This window comes from Diplotaxodon limnothrissa, linkage group LG15, assembly GCF_057381915.1.
Source record: "Diplotaxodon limnothrissa isolate DT_005_m linkage group LG15, D_limnothrissa_male_GT1.1, whole genome shotgun sequence".
NCBI classification, from domain to species: Eukaryota; Metazoa; Chordata; class Actinopteri; order Cichliformes; family Cichlidae; genus Diplotaxodon; species Diplotaxodon limnothrissa.
This window is the reverse complement of record NC_140610.1, coordinates 19,140,930-19,163,292: the sequence shown is the minus strand read 5'-3', so window position 1 is coordinate 19,163,292 and position 22,363 is coordinate 19,140,930. Positions and strand designations below refer to the sequence as shown.

Genomic DNA, 22,363 nt, shown 5'->3' with positions numbered 1-22,363 from the left:
GTGTGAGGCCAAATGTATCCCAGACCACCAGTGACTGAATCGCAACATTTACACTTATGGCACTAATCTGACTGATCAAGGTGCATTTTAAAGCCAAGTGTAGCCAATTTAATTGAACAGTTAGCTACTATTTGAACTTGTATGCTGCACACAACCTTTTGTTCAATATGTAACACTTAACCAGTCCATGAATTAGGCTTTAAAACATTTAGTCAGGAGAAGTAGAAGATCTCAAACCATTTGATCCCTATCAGGCTGAGCCTTTTGTTAGTTTTACTTGCAGGTGTGTACTTCTCTGTTTAGTTTGGATGGGGCGCATGCTGCTGTGCAGACTGCAACTACAACTAGAAAAGCTGAAATTGATCAAGAACCTAGAGTGATATGTGGGCTGGATTAAAATTCCAGAAGGCCAGATTTGGCCTGTGTGGCTTGATTTGGACACAGGAGGTTTTGTCTTACAATTTTACTAATTTGAACAAAATGATAGAAACAAAACACTTTTGCTTGAGAGATGAAAATGACATTTGTGAATAAATAACCAGCCACAAGGAAGAGTCAGACTCATGACTTCTGATTCTGGAGATAATTTCTTACCCCACTGAATTCTGATGTGTCTGCACCACAGGTTTTTAATGGTGACACTGGGTGTCTGAGAAGTGATAGGTTTGGCGGTACTAACAAGCAGGCCCCCCAGTATAAACGGAAATGGCATAAAAGCATTGTTTTTACTGAAATAATGGAAGTCAGGTAATTGCAGTCTGTGTCTTTGGAGTGTCTGTTGTGTGCTGTCCAATCACAAGGATTGTATAATGAAGTAAACCGTCAGTCACATGGTGTTGATCATGAAAGGCCACAAAGAAACCCCAAACACGCCCCAAAACATGTGGATTTGCTTTTATCACAATAATAATAAATAGTTCCCATTTCTGTATAACTGTATATCTCAGATTTCTGTAAAGTTATTTATTTCATATTCTGTATAGTTTTTCATATTTATATCCTGTTCATATCCTGTACATAGCTTGTACTCACTACAGCCTGTACATACCTATAGTTATAGAATATTCACAACATACTTCATACCGTGTACATTATAACATACCATAATAGACCCATTTCTGTAATATACTTACATATCTATATTATTGCTATATTGTAATATATCTATATCACTAAAGCACTTCTGGATGGATGCAAACTGCATTTCGTTGCCCTGCACCTGTGCATGTGCAATGACAATAAAGTTGAATTCTATTCTATTCTATTCTATTCTATTCTATTCTATTCTATTCTATTCTAATATAATCAATATTTCTGGCTTTGTGAGTGAATGTCGGACTAGACCACTAACATCTGGCTGTCTATGACTATTAGGTGCAGTTTTTGCCCTCAGGTCCAAAGAAAGGTTTGGCTGAAATCAAAAAACCAAAAAACAGGGAGCTGCAGAAAATTTAAGACTTTCTAGAAACTTGTAGTGTTTGAAGATTGACATTTTTAAGACCTTTCAGACCTGCAGATACCCTGAATTCTTGTTTTATATCTCAGGTTACCCAAATAATTCAATTCAATTCAATTTCTTTATTGTCCCACAAGGGGAAATTAGTTTAGCAGCAGGAGGATAAGAACAAACAGAACAATACTATAAAACAATAATAACAATAATAATGATAGAAAATTCAAGGACAATTATTTGCCATTAAGGAGACAAGACGCAGTAGGGATAAAAGAGACCTGGAGTCTTTTAGTCCTCCTCGGAGGTACTCTAAAATGGCGGCCGGAAGGCAACAACTCAAACTCACTGTGAAGTGGATGGTTCACAAAATTAATAATAGAATGAGCCTTTCTAAGCACATTTCTATTGTAAATGGCCAAAAGTCCATCTTGCCAGCGCCCTGAAATTTTGCTAGCAGTTTTTACCAGAAGTCCCAACCGATTCTTATTCTTCACCGTCTGGTGCATAACACATGTACATTTATGATTTGAATCTAACCTCTGACCTTGATGCTCCCCTCAAGGAAGCATTAATAACGTCCCCCTCAATGAAACATATGGCAGTGAAAGAGCCTACAGGTGGATGCCAGGTGTAGGCAGCATCAGTAACAGCAAAAGATGTGTAAGAGAAGGTAAAGGATGTCAGAGTGTGCCATGTGGGTGAAGTCAGCTAAAGGAATCCTTGCCGTAATGAAAAAAAAAACAGTCACAGGAAATCTTTGGACTTTTCTCTCATTTTTATTTGAGTAAAATAAAGCCCCAATTCCAAAATCAATTGGAACGCTGTGCAAAATGTAAATAAAGGCAGAATTCATACGATCTGCAATTCTCATAAACCCATATTTTATTCATAGTAGAACATAGAAAACATACCAAATATTAAACACTTTATAACACTCTACTATCTTTTGAAAAGAATTTAGCTCATTTTGAATTAGATGGCTGCAACATATCTCAAAAGCTGAAACAGAGCAAAAAAAAAGGATGAAAAGTCAGAGGTACTAAAAAGAAACAGCTACAGGAACATGTTGAATTAAATAGGCTAATTATCAGTAATATGATTGTATATAAAAAAGAGCATCTTATCATCAAATCATCAAAAGATTCAGCAACTTGGAGCGATCTATGTGCACGAGGTACAAAGCTGAGCCCTGAGGCCACATTGCATTAAAACGGGTTTGATTGTATCATGGAAATCACTGCATGAGCTCAGGAACCGTGCCATCCAGAAATTCATATTACATCTCTATCACATGAAGAAGATGCTATGTGTGAACATGATTCAGAAACAATGGCATCTTCTCTGAGCCAAAGTTCATCTAGAATATACTGAGATGAAGTGGGAAACTGTTCTGTGGTCAAATTTGAAATTCTTATTGGTAATTATGGACACTGGAACCGCCAGACTAAAAAGGAGAGGAAGCATCCAGCTTATTTTTAGCAATCAGTTCAAAATTCTGCATTTCTGATGATACGATACGATGCGATACGATACAATACGATACGGTACGATACGATACGGTACGGTACGGTACGATACGATACGATACGATGGGAGAAGAACATCCAGAAAGGCAGCATCAGTGCAGAAAAACATATACAGGTTTTAGAGCAACAAATGCTCCCATCCAAAGACTTTTTTCAGAAAGGCTTTGGATGCTTCAGCAAGACAATGCTATACCACATATTGCAGCTACAACAGCATGGCTTAGTTTCTCAAAGAGTGCTGAACTGTCTGCCTGTAGTCCAGACCTTTAACCAGCTGGAGACATCTGGCATATCATGAAATGAAAAAATACAATAAAGAAGCCAGAGGACTGTTGAGCAGCTAGAATCCTATATGAGACAACATTCCTTTCAAATAGTCTAGCAGCTGGTCTCTTCAGTCCCAGATGTTTATGGACTGCTGTTAAAAGAAGAGGGGATGCTACACGGGCCTTGGCTTAATTTTTTTGAGACGTGTTACTGCAATCAAATTCAAAATGACTTTGATATGTTTTCTATGTTCTACTGTAAATACAATATAGGTTTATGAGATTTGAAAATCATAATATTTACATTTTACCCAGCATCCCAACTTTTTGGGAATTGGGGTTGTAAAAGTTAAACAGACACAGAACACATGGAGTTCATATCCCCAACATATAAAGTGAGACTGTAAATCGTGACAACACTCAGAGCAATATTACTCAGCACGCAGTTCTGTCAAGGTTGATTTAATATCTAAAGGGGATTTCCCTCTTTCTCTGGATTACTCAGCATCGCACAAAGCGAACCACAGCTAATTTCCACTGTAGTTTGGTTGCTTTAAAAGGGCATCCCACATCTATAAAACCAGTTCAAAAGTTTATAAATCTTCTTGGTCCACCTGTAAAACTTTTACAATATATAGGACAAGAAGTTCCATCAAAAATATTTAAGGAGCATATTTGCTCTAACTGGGCTCCTAAATAAACGTATATCAGTGTAAATACGAGCTTTTCCGTTGCTCACCTCCATCTTCCAGCGGCTGAGCCATTCTTCTCTCTGTCTCCTGCTGATATAGTATGGATCTCCAGCCTGAAAAGTTACTCTGGGGACTGGCCTTCTCCGCAGCCTTCCAGTCTCTCCCTGCATGTACACAAAAAGCTTGTTATATATTGCGTATACCATGAGAGTGATTGATTTAACCATGTAGAAAACATGCAAAATTGCTGCAGACACTTGTTTTCTCACCTCTCTGGGGGAGTCGCAGTTTCTGTCATCTGGCTCGTCTGCAGGGGAAAAAAAGTTACAGGAAATGGCTCATTTGTACAGGTTTAACGAGAGATTTAATGAGGATGTAAAGACGTGGTTTTCATCACTTTGCCCCAGTGTACTTATGTACAATTACCATTCCCTTAAAAGCTGCAACATGGAAGTTCTTTGAAAGGTAAAGTTTTAGATAAATGAATTACACAAAAGATAACATTTGTTGTTGTAAATAAACTGTTTAAAGTTTTTATACTGAAAGAAAATTAGCAGAACTTTTCCGAATGCTGTTCAATCTAAGGTAATAATCATATATGGGCAAAGAGCATTAAAGCTGTACCCTTATTCCTCTCCGCTGGCTCTTGTTTCCGACGCCCGCGCTTCTTGCGAGGGGAGGGTGAAGGCGCCGGCTCCTCAGGCGGAGTTGGGGGGGCGTTTGCACAGGGGTCAGAGGTTGCCATTTCCTGGGAAACACACAGTGCACAGTCTAGGTATGAGAAAACTGTTGAACGCCCTCGTCTACACCCATCAAAGGGTTCCACAGACATAATAATCATACACACACACACACACACACACACACGTGCAAGCTCTATACCCACACATAAAACAAATGCCTAAAAACACACAGTCAAAGAGCTACTTCAAAACTGCACACACATATTAGTCTACAGAGGGCGTCTGCACAGGATCACTGTAATAAACACCCCCAGGTACCATTAAAACACACACAAACACACACACACCTTTGAGGTGACAATGGGGGGGGGGGGGGGTATCTGTACTGATGTGAATAACAGTGCTAAATAATCCTAACTGCTCCTACAAGTTTAAATGTATATATATTTACAGATGCATGCCTAATATTAAGCACAAATTTAAAATGAATTTACACTGCAAAATATCAATATGGCAATACTCGTGAATTATGAACTCAAACAATCTTCTGCCTCTAGTTCAGGGGCTAATCCATTAGCTGACCAGCTTTAATAATGCTAAACCAGGGGACACAGCAGGGTTTTTTTTTTAATATGTGTGTGTTTGTGTGCTGCTAAAAGATTTTATAGATCGTTGGTTAAAAAGTGCAGAGCCAGAGGTGAATATCAAACTCAAATGCTACGCTAACTCTAGCTTACGCTAACAGGCATGCAAAAGCTGTAATGAGCGGCTGAGGCGGCCTGTAAAAGTCAGATAACGCAAAAAGGTGACTAAAAGGGCCTTGGGACACATTAAAATACTCCAGCACACACTTTTAACACTTGCAGTCAAACAGAAACAAGGTTGTAATCCAAAGTTACATTTCTGATGGCCTTACAGCATACATAATAGCTAAAATGTACTATTTTGCTTTAAATGTATGCTGTTGCCCTTTTGTAAAATAACAGTAAAGAGTTATCTACATTTATAGACCACCAGGTTCTTAGACTTAATGTGGGATCAAGCAGGGTCTCCAGACTCCATATAGTGACAGGGTAGCACTTTATATTTGTTTACAGAGTTAGAATCAAAACTAGAGTTATAAAAGTAAAAAAAATGCTTTAAAGATTACTCATAATACTTCGTCAGCACTTATTAAAATTAAATCAAATGCTAAAGGGAGAACTATTCATAAATATAGTGTTTAATAGACTTAATTAATTACAACAAACACATCAAACTCACACTACATAAATCAAGCCAATCCACTAAAGTCAACCACTTTGGTCCAAGTGGTTGACTTTAGTGTGAAACTTGCTATTTGAAATAATACATTTGTGTATTACTATAAAAAGCATATTAAAAATTGTGGATATCTACTGATAATAATACATTAGCTAAAATGAATTAAAAAGATGTGAACAAAACACGTGGTATGAATTAAACAAGCTGAAAATGATAAAAAATTAAATTAAATTAAAAAAAAGTTAGCACACCATTGTCTATCCTGTGAACCATGACGTGCCCTTGATGTGAGCACGTGGCCTTTAACATTTATCATTTTAACCCAAATATGAAATTAAAGCTGCATTAAACAATAAAGAAAACACTAAACCAGCTCCTAACTTTTAAGCAAACAACTGACTACTTACACATTCAGCAGAAACAGAGGAATCTGGGTTTGCAGTCATCTTTTTGGCCACATGTTGAATGCAAATTCATTTCAGCCCTGGTTTGGTCCACAGACTCTTGAGAAAAGTATCTGGATGTCTTTGGGTTGCTATAAGTGCTCGCCGTTCTTCAGCTACTTCGCCTCTCCGTCATTTAGCGCTACACAGAAAGTGTAAAGCCGGCTTGAGTCAGCTGGTTATACACTTCCTTTTGCAAGAGCAGGTGCACTGGTTAAGCTTCACTGAACCAATCCTACGACCTGATTGAAAAGCAATAGGTGGATATTGCTTAATGCAGCTTTAAAGATGTGCTGATATTTATATGATAGTTTATAGTGAAGAAAAAGGCCACAAATGCGCTGCAAGCAGGCATAAATGCATCGAAAAGCAAGCTATTTTTAGCACAGTGGAACTTTCACCTTTTCAAACAACTTCTCTTTGCACTTCCTCTTCTCTCCGAATCTATCGTCGCCTTGATCTTGACTGACAGACAGCCTGGAAAGTACCTGACTTTACTCTACAGCTGACAAACTTTAAACTGACTGTGTATACATTGCAGCAATCCAGCTAAGGGCAGCTTTTAGTTGGATGAAACGTTTGATTACACCCAAGAATAGGCTGAGCAGAGAACAGGATGTAACAAACAATAAAACAATGGTGCACCAAAATAATAGAATAAGCAATCACACTACAGCAAATTAATACATGCCAGCTGTGTTTATGTTTTACAGATGTACAGCCGAAGTAGCTGCATGTATTGTTGAAGTGTAAGATGTGAAAATAGGCAAATACCTTTTGTAGAAATCTGTGTTTTTCCTGTATATAAAAATTATAGAATCTACCAAAGAAACAGTAGGATTTTTCATTATGATTTGAAAGTACAATTTTGCTTATCAAATGGCCAGAAATAAAAAAAAATGTACAGACTTCTGATAAGACTAATTAAACTTAGTTATATGCAGACCAGTTGCGCTTATGTGCATCCCCCAACCCTACAAAAAGGCCCAATCCGAGCCAGTAAAAACCCTGGAAATGTGTACTGCAGGTATTTTTGCTTAAATTGAGCAATTAAGAGGAGAAATGTCAAAACTATGCACAAGTCACATCAAAGCACACCACCCAGATTTCCCCAATATTTTTATGTTTTTAAGTCCCGCACCCTCCTGTTGTGAAAAATTGCAATACATACATCCATAGTTTGTGTTATCCTAGCTGCCAGATCATAAGATACAGTCAATATACACATTTAATACCAACACAGCTTGGCAACCAGATTGAAAGGGAGTCCTCACACACTGGGAATATACAACCTGAGGGCTATAACTACCCCACGACCTTCTCCATCTGACCCTGAGTGTGCAAAAAGCAAAACAAAATAACCTCCCAGAAATCAGTGCTCAGGAATCCCAAGGCAAGCCTGTACTGCTTTACATAACTAAAGACAAATTTCAGTGTTTTAAGTGTATGTCTATCATTTTTCATGTTAGCAGTGTTTTCATTGCAACCTATAAGTGGAGATGAGTGCAGCTATCGATTGTATGGCTTTTTTTTTTTCAGTACGATGCTCTAGAAACAAATTCTGTCCAGCCTTAAGTTTGATGCGTAATGAATTAGCTGCAAAATAGGCATTGAAATGAAAAGGAATCAGTAAATGTGGGTTGAACCATATATATAATTATTCTAGTATGGATCACAGAATTGCAATTTCAGTAAAGTTGGAAAGATTCAAAAACTCTATTAACGCTATTTGAATCTTCATACAGGTGCATGTTCATTATTTGAAAATTAAAATATACATTAATAAATGAAGACATTAAAAAAAGGCTTATCTCCTAAGAAGTCATCTGTAGCAGTCAATATACTCTGTTTTCATTGACAACAAATTAATTAAGTGTCCAATTACTAATCAGAAGCCGCATATACACAGAGCTTTTGCATGGAAAGAATGTAATACTGCTTAAAAGCCTAGCTACAATTTCTTAAATCACATTTTATACAGTAACTTTAAACAAATTAATGTGACCATATTTACTGAGTTTGCAATTGGGTGATACAACAGAACAAAGTAGCAAATCTACACAGAATGGCTGAATCTTATGGCAGGATCTTAAGAGAGCTGTGCATAGGCGAATGCCTGCAAACCTCAATAAAATAAAGCAACATAGCAAAGACACGCGGGCCAAAATTCCTCCACAGCAGATAAAGTAGACTGATAAAGTCATACTGAAAATAATGACTTAATTTGTTGCTGCTAAAGGTGGTTCTATAATCATGGGGGCGTACATAGTTTTTTTAATCAAGTATAAGTCAAGAATCCTCTGAAAACATTGTTTTACACAACTGTGCATGTTCTTGGGTTGTTGTTGTTTTTTTTAAGTGTAGGCTTTGTTTTTCAATAATTTAAGCTCATACCCCTGTACTGTAACACACTCTCACAAGTTACATTCACGTCTTAAATGCTGTTGACCGTCTTTGGCACTTTACTGCAACCATTTGCATTACTGTCATACCTGCTACCGTTGGTCATTTCCACTACTGTCCATGTACAACTCACAAGCTGGTCTATCTACTTATTTATTTATCTATTTATTATCTTTCACATCTGCACTGCTGTATATAGGTTTCACTTTTAATATATATTTCCCCAAAATGTGTCCTTTATCTCTTTTAATTCTTAATTCTTCCTCACAGTCAGGTGACACAAAAATGCATTAGTGCCATTAATTTATGGCACTTTTTAGGATATCTGTGATAGATGTAGAGGTATAATGAACACAAACAAAATGACCACACTTTGTACCTGACATTGTTTCCCTTACTCATTATAATCAGGTAAAGTTTGAGTGTTTTCTGGCAGATTTTTTTACTTTTATATGAGTTGATCATATTTATATGACTGCACATAGGAACTCAACACCACACAATCTTTTGCTTGCTATTTTAAATGTTGTGACCAAAATTGTCATTTTTATCCACCAACCACGTGTCATGATACTTTTTTGTCAGACATGCCAACCACAATCTGTTCGCAATCCATCTGTGACCTTTTTGTGGTCTGGATGCAAAACGGAAACACCAAAAGAAACCAAACGAAACTCCACATGCACCAAAAGTGAATCGAAAGGTCTGGTTGACATGCATAGTCTGACTGAGCTAAGAGCCAAGCAGTTTAAATAATTATAGTTTAGCATAACCTAAGATTGAATCTAGTTATTATAGTGCAAGGAGAGTTTCATTTTTTATAAAAAACTGAGGGGGATTTTCACGTTGAAGCACGTTAAATGTTGGGAAGTGTTCCAATATAACTCTGTAGTCCTACTGTCCTTCAAACTACTTTAATCTACAGTAACACACAGACATGCATAATAACCCACCAGCTGCTCCACACATGGTTGAAGCAGAGAGGAAGAAATGGGATCAAAATGAGGGAGGAAATAGGAGGAGGAGGGGGAATACTATCTTAACTTAGAAAAAAATACTGACCAGCGGGAAAACAAAGCAATGAAATGATGAAGGAAACAAAGACAAAGGCTAATTTAATCATCCATTAAACCATTACTCTAATATTATGTGTGTACAGGCGAGAGTGTGGTTACTTTTGATGGAAGAGAACAAGTGGAGAGAGAGAGAGAAGAAATTGAGGCTTTCTTGACCCATCTCTGCTCTATATAGTTACTGACAGCTCCACCCTGGAGATCCACACAATTCCTGGTCAGACTCCACGGTGTGATTGTGTATTTGTGCTTTTCATATTTGTATGTCCTGGTGGGGACTTTAACCTGAGTGCACACCAACCTTGGAGGACTTGTCTCACTACAGGGAGCATAAAGTAAAAAAGCATGAAGTAAGGAGAGCCTTCAAGAGAGTGAACACCAGGAAAGCAGCAGGACCAGACGGCATCCCAGGTCGTATCCTAAGAGACTGCACATACCAGCTAGCTCCTGTGTTCACTGAGATATTCAACATCTCTTTATCTCAGTCGGTGATCCCCACATGCTTCAAAGAGTCCATCATTGTTCCTGTCCCGAAGAAACCCCACCCTGCTTCTCTCAATGACTATCGCCCTGTAGCCCTCACCTCAGTAGTGATGAAGTGCTTTGAACGCCTGGTCAGAGACTTCATCATTTCTTCACTACCAGACACACTGGACCCACTACAGTTCGCTTACCGTCCAAATCGTTCCACAGACGATGCCATCTCTCATCTCCTCCACACATCACTCACTCACTTGGACACTAGAAGGGGGAATTATGTTAAAATGCTCTTCATAGACTACAGCTCTGCATTTAACACCATAATTCCCTCCACACTCACCACCAAGCTGGAGCATCTGGGACTCAGCTCATCTATGTGTCAGTGGATCTCCAACTTCCTAACTGGCAGACCACAGGCAGTAAGGATGGGCGGACATGTCTCAGCCTCCACCACTCTCAGCACTGGAGCCCCCCAGGGGTGTGTTCTGAGCCCCCTGCTGTACTCTTTGTACACATATGACTGTGTGGCCACTACCAGCTCCACCACCATCATCAAGTTTGCTGACGACACCGTCGTGGTGGGCCTGATCTCTGATAACAACGAGACGGCCTACCTGAAGGAGATTAGGAATCTGGAGAACTGGTGCCAGAGGAACAACCTCCTTCTAAACGTCAGTAAGACAAAGGAGCTGATAGTGGACTTCAGCACTAAGCAGGAGAGGAACTACCAGACCCCCGTCATCAACGAGTGCCCAGTGGAGAGAGTGGACAGCTTCAAATACCTCGGAGTTCACATCACGCAGGACCTGTCATGGTCCTGTCACATCAACACCGTGGTGAAAAAGGCCCGACAGCGTCTCTACCACCTCAGACGCTTGAGAGACTTCCAACTGCCCTCCAAGGTGCTCAGGAACTTTTACTCGTGCACCATAGAGAGCATCCTGGCGGGAAACATCTTAACCTGGTTCGGGAACAGCACCATGCAGGACAGACGAGCTCTACAGAGGGTTGTGCGGTCAGCTGAGCGCACCATCCGCTCCGAGCTCCCTGACCTGCACTCAATCTACAGCAGGCGGTGCTGGACCAAGGCCAGGAAGATCGTGAAGGACCTCAGCCATCCCAACAACAGACTGTTCTCTCTGTTGAGGTCAGGAAAGCGATTCCGCTCCCTGAAGACCAACACAGAGAGACTGAGGAGGAGCTTCTTCCCGCAGGCGATACGGTCTCTCAATCACACCACCACACAGTACTGACCCACACATATGGTTCTTACACACACACTGGACTTTCTGGACTTTGGTTTTGCACAACACTGGTCACTATATTCTTCATTTCCGGTTAATACTTGTACAGCTGCTGTTATTGTGTATATATTTATTTATATTTAGATTTCTTCATACATTCTTATATAGTTCTATATTGTGTATTGTGTATTTTGTTGTACAGTTATTTTATTTTCAACTTTAATTTATATATTTATCTTTATCTTATTCTTCCCAGTTAAATTTACCCTTCATTCTAATTTGTGTTGTACAGTTATTTCATTTTTAACCTTAATTTATATTCTATTCCTTCCTAGTTAAATTTACCCTTTTTAATTTTTCATATTTATTTCCTATCTTATTCATAGCCTTTTCCTTTTTTGTTTTCTTTAGGTCACGAGCAGTTGTCCAAGCATTTCACTACATATCGTACTGTGTATGACTGTGTACGTGACAAATAAAATTTGAATTTGAATTTAAAACTTCAGGGATGTGTGTAAATAGTCAATTTGATGATGATGCATTGTTTATCCATTGCAAGTCGGCCAAATAAATGCTAGCCTATACATCAGGGGTGGCCAACTCCAGGCCTTGAGAGCCGGTGTCCTGCAGGTTTTAGATGTATCCTTGATCCATCACAGCTGATTTAAATGGCTAAATTACCTCCTCAACATTTCTTGAAGTTCTCCAGAGGCCTGGTAATGAACTAATCATTTGATTCAGGTGTGTTGACCCAGGGTGATATTTAAACCTGCAGGACACCGGCTCTTGAGGCCTGGAGTTGCCCACCCCTTCTATACATAAAAGCTCTCCTATGTCTGCTTACGTTTCACATTACTAACAGAAAAAAGTAAAGCCCAGAGGATGAGTTGGCTCCAATAGATAACTTCAAGTTTAATCACGAGTTTTTAGATGAATTCTTATAGGGGCTACATTCCCATGCCAACTTATGCTGCACACCTACAGTAGGTTATGCACGAGATAAGACAGCAGCAAGTACAAAACCAGCTTAATGACCAGTCAGTTCTGTGGAAAAAGGCGTTACCATTGGTGGAAAAGCCTGTGGTCCTAAGTGCACAGTTAGAAGAGGGGTCTTTTTGAGGTAGTTTACAGTTTTGACTTTCTCTGACAAAAATTAATACGAGACAGCAATTCTTATAAGCAACTTTATTCCTTGCTATATTTTCCTGTTGGCTGCAAAGAAGGTTAAACTTGTTTTATAAGTGAAAACAGGGCACTTAAGCCTTTTACTTGCCGTCTTATATAAAATGTAGGTAAGTGGTTTGATGTTTGTATTTGTATTTGTTATTCTTTCAGCTTCTTTCACTTGTTCTTAGACCACTGCAACTGAAAGAACAACGCTAAAACTGCCTCACAAACAACCACACACACACACACACACACACACACACACACACACACACACACACACACACACACACACACACATACATATACAACTTAATTGAACATGCAGTTGTAAATTATATATCAAAAAGGCTGTAATCCAAATCAGTCTGTTAACTTTGATACAGAGTAGGCATGTCTGTTGACTTTCTTTTCTCGTTTCAATAAGCTTTATTTATAGAGCACTTTTCCAGTCTTACTAACTAAAGTGCACAGAGCACACATACTCTCACACACTTACAGACACACACACATGCATATAGTACTTTTAGTACTATATTTTTCCTCTCAGACACACACAGCTGATTTGTGTGCAGAAGCTTTGTTTGTTGGTTTCATTCTGAATTACATATTTAACATCTGTATTTTTCTAATGTTATACTTTTATCTTCCTTTGTAAAATTGTTCTACAGTTACTAGATCTGTACATGCAAGCCAAGATTAGGAATACCTGGGCTGATTTATGAATTGATAACCACCTTTATATAACCACTTAGCTTGATTGCTGAAGTTATTAAGAGAAGCCACAGAAGGAAAAGACATCCTGAATATGTATGTAGTACAGCACTGCAGTAGCGTTACACATTGTAGAAATATTTAATTAGGGTAATACAATAATAACATCTAGAATTAGGTTACACATTGTAGAAAAGTTTCTGTGCTGTCTGCTTGTTTTTCAGCCACAAAGCAAAGTTGGCAACATCGCCAGTTTGTAATGTTGCAACTCAGTCATTACATTGTGTATTTGTAGGGTAGTCGGTTAAAGAACTTCACTGGTGTTACTAAGATATTGCAACACCACCCGCTACTAGAAGATGTAGTGAGATGGAAACTAACAAGTTTTGAGGCAGTAGTGATGTAGGAATTGGGTTGCTCCATACACGCTGTACAAAATGCCTCACAGTTCAGGGACATTTGGTAATTTGGTAATTTATTTCAACATGTGAACAATATACAAGTACATTTAGAAAAGAAATGAGACATTTAAAATATGATTTGATGATTTGTCAGTTATGTCTGTTTTCTTACTTTCAGACTGGTTGAGTAATCAGATTTTTTTTCCTCCTGTTTAAAGTAATTAAAGTTAAGCTTAAATATTCACTTGTGATTGTTAGTGTTAGGTTAAGGGAATGCTCAGTGTCAATAAGTAAACCCCACAGAGATTATGGAAATACATTTGTGTGTGACTGTGTGACTGTGTGCCTGTGTCTGACAGGACCCACATTCATCCTGCTCGCTTTGTCAGGGCTCAGACATCAAAGCATGATCAGACCTGCTCTCCTGCACACATGCATATCCACAAACATACACACACGTTGGTTTTTCTATATTTATGAGGGCACTAACTGACAATCTAATCTATCCTAATCTTCAACCATCACAATGAACCATAACTACAACCCTTTGTGCGCTGAAACCAAATCCTAACCCACCTATTGCCTTATAAAATGTGAGGACCTGCCTAAATGACCTCACAACAAAGGTTTTTGGTCCGTGCAAGGATATCAGCACACACACACACACACACACACACACACACACACACACACACACACTCTCTTTCCTTCTGAGTAGTTCACTCAGTATTCCTCTTGTCTGGGGCTGTTTGATCAGCTATATTGACTTGCTGATTCTGCCACAGAGTTCAGTCGGTACAAAGACACACACACACACACAATACACACAAAGTAAGCGGTTAGAGAATGAATGCTGAGAGAAATATGACAGAGGGGAACTGCCAAAGACCTGAAGTCAGTGCTAGTGATGAAATATACCACACAGTGTAATTATTACAGTGCTAATGCAGCTCTGTAACACGAGTCACAGGTTATTTACTGCTGCACTAAGAGAGATTGGATGGATGCCAGCTCAAACTCAGAGTAAAGCTTGAAAAGGAGTAGTAAGGAACATAGTCACAATGGGTAAAAGTAAACGACAAATACAGCAGCAACATTCTCATAATAAATGTGGGTCCTGCTTTCCACCAGGCACTGTAAAATTAGCAGATTGTTTGACATATTTAAAGAAGTCATAGAAAATGTTTCCTTCTAAGTATCACTATTTTTCCTGATTGACAGACCCTTGAAATACACAGGGGTGGGTTGAAACCTCTTGTTTTGTTAAGTCACCTTTTTTCTAGTATTTGTGAACCCTCATAACTTCATAAGACATTAAATGTTCAGTCCTGAAAAACACATTTAAGTTCTGTTTAAAAACTGGGACTAAATAAATTTTACACCCACTCCAGGTGTCACAGTCTTAAACCAAAATGTTTTTATACAATAGTTTCTGAAACAAGTACTAGAAACAAGCACTGGTTCCCTGAAAATTTTAACCTGTTTTTTTATATATATATTTTGCTGGAGAAAAGTTCAAAAATTGCATTTTGAATAAAGGGTCACATTATTATATGAGGCTGGGTGGCTGTTAGTGCCTGACTTACCAAATGTACCATCATTTCATTCATGATTAAAAATTTTAAAATCCTGCCCTACTGGTGAACAGATAAAGTGCATGCTGAGGCTTTCCAAGTGGTTTAAATGTATTATAAGTTTATTACTGTAAGACAAAAATCACTGCCCCAACACTAACTCTGGTAAGTGTTATTAGGAAAAATCACTAATAACACATTTGCAAAATGACATCACCAAAAGGCATGCTGGGTAATGCTAACTAGCCAGGTAACTGTTGGGAAGAGGTTGGTGAAGCATTCAAGAACAGTGAAGACAGATGGAGGATGTAGAAGTGCAGAGAGTTAAATCTGCTGTTATATCTGCTCACAAGCACAGGTTACCAGGTAATGCAAAGTTAGCACAAGGTTTGGAAGAAATTGGAGTTGGTTTCATACCCACATCGAAGCGCTAACAAACTAGATATTTGTTGAAAAACAGCAAAGTGTCATTATATCTAAGCTAGAAGTACATCAGACAGGCTGTTAAGTTGCGACTCTATGTTACTGTCCAGGGTGCACCCACCTTGGACAGGTCACCCTGGACTTGCCCTGCCAAAGCTGGGACAGGCTCCAGCCCTGAATTGGATAAACACAGGAAAATGAATAGATGGATGAAAAAACCAGTGCTAATCATTTAAATGCCAAACATAATGTCTTTTTCTTGCAAAATGTGAGCACTCATCTTACAATGATCCAATAAAATATGATTTGGGACATTAAACTAACCTTAGTGATAACTGTTGGCTTGCATTTGGCAGAGGCTGGGAAAGATATCATAGGTGGAGGAGTGCGTTTGGATTTTAGGTGGCAAAAACTTTGCTCACAACTGTTGAGTCCTTTATCCTCCTCCTACTTCTTTTTTCTACAGCTCAGTATCAGTCAGTTTGTGCTTCTTACATTCAAGTCATGCCCACTTCTGAGCAATCCACCAACCTAAAGTCATATTTTTATGACTTCAACTGATGCTAGAGATTATCTAACTTCTGTTCCAGCCAGACTTTAAGTGGTATATGGAAAATGTGGGGGCTGGAGCCATGCTGACCAGAAATTGATGAGTGTATTAAACTGCCATTACATGTGGAGGACTGCGATGACTACATTTGCAAACAGTCAATGTGTAGGGGACTCCCCCTTTCAAAGATGCTGATTAAGAAAGAAGTCTCTCTCTGTAACACACTGAAGCAGAAAAAAGCAACCCACACAAGCTACTATGTCAGACACACTCAAATGTGACACTTAATGCAGTAAATGCGCCTCCAGATCAGTGTGTTTCTGTATGATATGATTTGACTACAGCTGATGCACGGAAGCTCGCAGGTATGAATGAATAAGAAGGAAAGTAGTGCATGCATGTTTAACAAACCTCTGCAGATTAGAGAGGGGAGTTTTTTTAATAGGTGAACAGATAATCAATCATTCTTCTGCAGTTTAAAGCACAAAACACCATCAGGCTTTAAGTACAGTACTCACAGGAAGCAGCTGTTTGCGTTTCCTGCTGGGACGACCCACTCTGCGCTTGTTGCGGGGGCTCGCCGGTGTCCCCTCCTCTGGACTGTCCTGGTCTGCACCATCTTCACTCTGTGAAATTACAGAGAACCCACATCAAACACTCAACGAAGGCTGTATGAAGTTATAATTGATGTCAGCAGTAAGACCGCATTAAAGCAACACTGACTAAGGGCAATGTGGCTAAGAAGCTCTTCAGGGCAGAAGTTGAAAAACAGGATGTAATGAGTACAGGGCACCATAGCAGTATTAATAACTAAGTTGTTTCCTGGTTTTAAAAAAGCCACTATTCACAGATTCTATGTTTTTTTTCCCTTTAAAGAAAAAGGAAAAGAGATAAACACGCTACTGAAACAAGGAATTTAAAGTTTGACCATGTCCTGATTGAACAAAGCAGTTCTATATCTATAAATGAGCCCAATGTGAAAGCGAAAACCAGTAAATTACATGGTTGCAGACATGAACTCCAGCTGTGACGCAGACAGGATGTTGTACTACCAGACCTGCTCATGATTGATCTAAGCATGGACACAGAGCTCCAGAAGGCTGTTATACTAAGCCACTTTATTGCCATCTAACATTCACTGTGCTTGTTGTTTTTTAACTACATTTAGTAAGTAATTTTATTTATTCTGCTTTTTGAATTTATTAAACAACTTTTCTTTATAGTGCCACTTTATTGTTATATATTTAGCTTTTTTTTACATTGCATTTTGATGTGTTTTGTTCCAGAATTTACCCTTTGAGAGCCTTTATTTTAGTTACATTACTATTTAATCAATCTTTTGAGCAATTCTTACCATATGTAACTGTGTGTTGAGTCGTATTTTTTGTCATTCTGTTAACTTTTTCCAAATATTTAAGATATTCTGTCAGAGGTGTAGTTCTTTTAAGAGCTGCTCACCGAGATACTGCCATGAAGAGGTAGAAAAAACAAACAAATAACCACAAAGGGAGAATGTAGAAATAAAACTTCTATACATTCACTTTCCGCTTTTTATCAAGCTCACAAGAGGCACCAGTCTAACCAGAGATGCCGAGACCTCCCTCTCCCCAGGCATATCCTCGAGCTCTTTCAGGAGGAAACCAAACTAGGCAAGAGACATAATCTCTCTAGCGTGCCCTGAATCTGCACTGGGCTCTCCACCCAGATGAATATCTTAGAAACACCTAGGAGGCATGTAGTAAGTGTCGTGTTCACACGTCTGAATCATCTCAACTGGCTCCCTTTGATGTGAAGGAGCACCCTGAATATGAAAATGACCAAGCCCTAAAACCTCTAAAACTGAGCCCAGGCATCTGTTAAAGGAAGCTCTTTTCTGCTGTACCTCAAATTTTTGATTACTACCCACAAGTTCATTGAGACCTTTGCTTTAACACGCTGCTGCCTCTTTTGACCACAACAGACCAGTACAGCATCTACATGACAACAGGCCTGTCAGTCTCTCTATCTGCCCAGAAACTCAATACAAACCTCGAAACTAGGGCTGGGCGATATATCGAGTTTTTTAAAAATATCGATATATTTTTATACGAGATATAAGATGTGACCATATCCTTCATATCGATATATACGTTATAATTAGTTGTGGAGCCATAAGTTTGCCTCTCTTTCGTCCACTTTTGTCTCTACGCAACATTACTCGGCCTCGCCTCTCTTTCACTGAACACAACTCCCCCTCCTCCCCCATAGCTTCACCTGCAGGCAGCGACAATATGAACACGGCAAATCTCCGTTAACGAGTTACTGCACATCGCTCCGTGCGTGGGACTGGACAGCGTCAACGTGTTAACGAGCTAACCATGCTAACGAGCTAACCACGCTAACGCCATGCAGCCCACAGGGGATGCACAGCCTAAAATCCTTTCATTTTCTCAAAAGTTGACAGCGCACCTTATGTATGAATTCTGGTTTTGCTTGATGATCGCGAACCGATTTTATGTGGAACACGGCGCTCATCAATCTGTCAAAAAAATGTTTTAGTACGACTTTGGTAAGCTACGGAGCTGCACCGCTTGATGGATTGTCCGAGGAGCCTCGCGTAGTAATACGCACTGTGCTTCAACGTAATATTACCATATTGTGTGTGTATAAGGACCATAAATGGCACCTGAAGCGGATTTCAAACTCCAGGCTGTCAGTCACGCAGTAGAAGTTGGGAACAGAGCAGCTGTGAAATCGGTCTATGTTATTATGCTCAGCGTCTTTTAGTTTACATTTTGACTGCACAATTGTGAGCTTTTTGTTATGGACAACAACAACATATTTTTCGTTTATTTATGGAGCATTATTATTTAATAAATACTCATAATTTATTTTTGAGTAGTTTTTTTCATGCACATCTATGCTGTATGTTAATAAAAGTGCCTGCGTGACATCTGGGACACAGCTTTGACTAAGAACTCTCTTTTTGTTCTTACTTTATGGCTTTAAAAAATATCGAGATATATATCTTATATCGCCATCCAGCTAAAAAATATCGAGATATGAATTTTGGGTCATATCGCCCAGCCCTACTCGAAACCTTCCCGATGTAAGCTGAAGGTCTTTACTCAATGAAGCTAGGCGGACTACATCTGCAAGATACAGAGACATGACTATGACCCCATCAAACCTGACACACCCCACTACTTGGCTGCACCTAAAATATCTGTCCATAAAAATTATGAACAGAAACAGTGACAAAAGGCAGCTCTAGAGGAGTCCAAAGCCCAACAGGAAAGAGTCTGACTTATTCCCAGCAATTCAAACAGAGCTCTAACTACAGTTATACTGAGATTTATTCCCTCGTAACAATGGGACTGATATTCCACTCCCAAACAGGACACCCCAAGAGATGTGGTCAAAGTCCACAAAACACATGTAGACTGGTTGGGAAAAATCCCATGCACTTTCAAATATCCTCAAGGGTGGAAATACAAAATATTTGTGATTTCAACAATAAAGAGGTTTCAACAGCTGAAGCCTTGTTTGTATGTGTCCCCCAACTGTTATTATGACCCAGCTCGGAGGTCGTAGCATTGAACAGTGATGTACCTTTGCCCCAGTTCAGCACATACTGTCACTGTATAGTCTACAGGCATCGAAATTGATGTCCTACACAAGTTCATTAGATCAATTTCACACTGTGTTTCTTGCAGAAAACAATGCAAAAATCCCAAAGCGTGTAGGCGCCTTTATCTGAACCAAAATCAATTAATTTAGGCTGTTGGTAGACTAGCAATGGTGTAATTTACAAAAATATAGGGAATAAAAATAGCTTGCTGCACCTGTGTGTGCTGGGTGTTAAAGGACACCACAGTGCTCTGTGTGACGATGAGCTGAAATGAAATTTGTCCACATTAATTTCTCTTTTTTTATATTACACCAAACAACACTTCTACAATGTCCTTATGGTGAAAATGTTGGCAGCTCAGTGGTGTGACAACAGTGGCTTTCCTCGGACTTAGGTATGCAATTTAACTTGGTATGAATTGCAACTTCAAAAAATCCCAATGATTCAAAATTGTGATACACGAAAGTGTGAAACAGTCATGCAGCGTGCTCCGAGAGGACAAAAAGACACCTCAGGCTATGGACAGCGAAACTCTGCTGTGATAAATGAAAAACAGATGGAGACATGCAACACATTCAGCGCTGAAATTACAAAATAATTATGTCACAATAAAGCGCACATTAACTTCTAAATGTCGTGAAGTTTCTTTAAAATAGGAAACCACAAATGTAATGTTTCTGTTAATCGAGATAAATGAGACAACATCGGGGACTGCTGAGGCACTTAAACTTTATGAGGCTATTTGCCACGACTAAATCAGTAAAACAAGTGAAAGAAGCCAATTTTATGATGAGATACATGGTGAAACTGTTATGTGGATTGTCACATCTGGATTCTTTTAGACTGGATATAGGTCCAGTGAACTGCGTTTGCTTGGAGTCTGTTGTTTGACAGTATTACTATAACAGGTATTTACAGATTCTATAAATTAAACATGCTGAATGTGATGGGGAAATAACAGCTTTGTTTATCTCATTAGTGTTACCTGTGTTTAGTCTGCCACACCTGTCTCCCATTAGTCTCCTAAGTGAATATACCTCCTTTTTTAACCGCTTTTTTACTCCTCAATGGCCAGAGGAGTTGTCTTGTGCTTTTCCCAGTCAAACTTTCAAGGCATGTTCCTCATTTTTCTAGTATAACTCACTGTTTTCCAGCTTTTGTTGCCTACTGATCCTTTTGTGTATAATGCTTTGAACTGCTTCACAGTCTTTGTCTGTCTTTGCCTGCTGCTACTGGACGGTTTGCCTCACTGCCTGTTTCTGGATTAAAGATTCAGACTGTGTGTCTTTATCTCTACTCTGCATTTTTCCTGAATTTGGGTCTTTCCCTGTGTAAAATATCATTATGGAAAACTGCCCAGGAAGAGATGTTCGAGAGGTCCAACTAAATGGTTTTGGTTTGGTTAGGCTTTAATCACACAGGCCAAAAGACCCTTGCAACCTCTGGCCACTACACTCAGAAAAATAAAGGTGCCAACTGGAACCAAAAGTGGTTCTTTAGACTGATGCCATAGAAGAACCTTATTTGGTGCCACAAAGAACCTTTCAAACAATGGTTCTTTAAAGAACCAGACATCTGAAGAACCATTTCAGAACCATAATTTTTCTGAGAGTAGGGAAAAATGTGTATTACAGGACTGATTGCTGGCGGCTGCTTGCCATGGCTAAGGGAAATCAGTCACAAAGAGGGCACTGCATCAAAAACCTTGTGATTGCTTTGGTTACTAGCAGATTGCTATGGAAGATGCAGACTTGTCTGCAAACATTAGCTAACTACTAAATTGGAAAAGTGCAACTCAAATCCGAGATGGAGAATGTTTGCTTTCAAAGGGAAATTTCTACCTCACCACTCTAGCAAACATTTCAAACATATCACCCATGTTTCTATCTCGTATGTATCTGGGAGTGTTCAAAAGGCAACAATTTTACTTTGAAGGCAGTTGGTTCTTTTACAGTTGCACTACTGCTTGGTGAGAAGTTTGCAGACAAGTCAACATCACCCATGCAAACTGCGGGCAAGCAAGAAAAGCAATCACAAGAAAGTTTTTGGTGGAGCACCTTACAGTGGGGGTAAATAATTATTTTATTCCCTGCTGAATTTGTAAATGTGCTTAATCACAAAGAAATGAACCCATTCATGACCTATCTTTAGCGTTCTGGTTGAGAGAAGGAGCTTCTCACTGGTCCCTCACTTTGATTAAGTTATCCTATACCTTTAGCAGAAAAAACAGCCACATCCATGCTTGATTCTGGGGATGGTGTTCTTTAGGTCATTTTTCTTCCTCCCAACACAGTGGGTCGAGTAGAGAATGGACGAGTGGAAGAATCTGATTCTGTAAGCATGTGGACTTTATAAACATAACAATTTCAGATTAGGACTATCTGTAATTGACTGTAAT

General features: G+C 39.1%; 1 protein-coding gene across 5 annotated transcripts in view; it reads right to left on the bottom strand.

Annotated features, from left to right (window-relative positions):
- The window catches only part of LOC146617401 (DNA (cytosine-5)-methyltransferase 3A-like), a 95,715-nt gene that overhangs the window by 46,775 nt on the left and 26,577 nt on the right, over positions 1–22,363 (bottom strand). For 3 of the 5 annotated variants that reach the window (XM_085372340.1, XM_085372341.1, XM_085372342.1), the window contains exons 3-6: positions 16,874–16,981; positions 4,562–4,685; positions 4,207–4,244; positions 3,985–4,101 (exon numbers count right to left, since the gene is read on the bottom strand). In XM_085372340.1, coding sequence (XP_085228466.1) covers positions 3,985–4,101; positions 4,207–4,244; positions 4,562–4,685; positions 16,874–16,981 — 387 coding nt within the window. The remainder of the gene's footprint in view (positions 1–3,984; positions 4,102–4,206; positions 4,245–4,561; positions 4,686–16,873; positions 16,982–22,363) is intronic. The other 2 variants (XM_085372343.1, XM_085372344.1) reach the window with 1 other exon arrangement.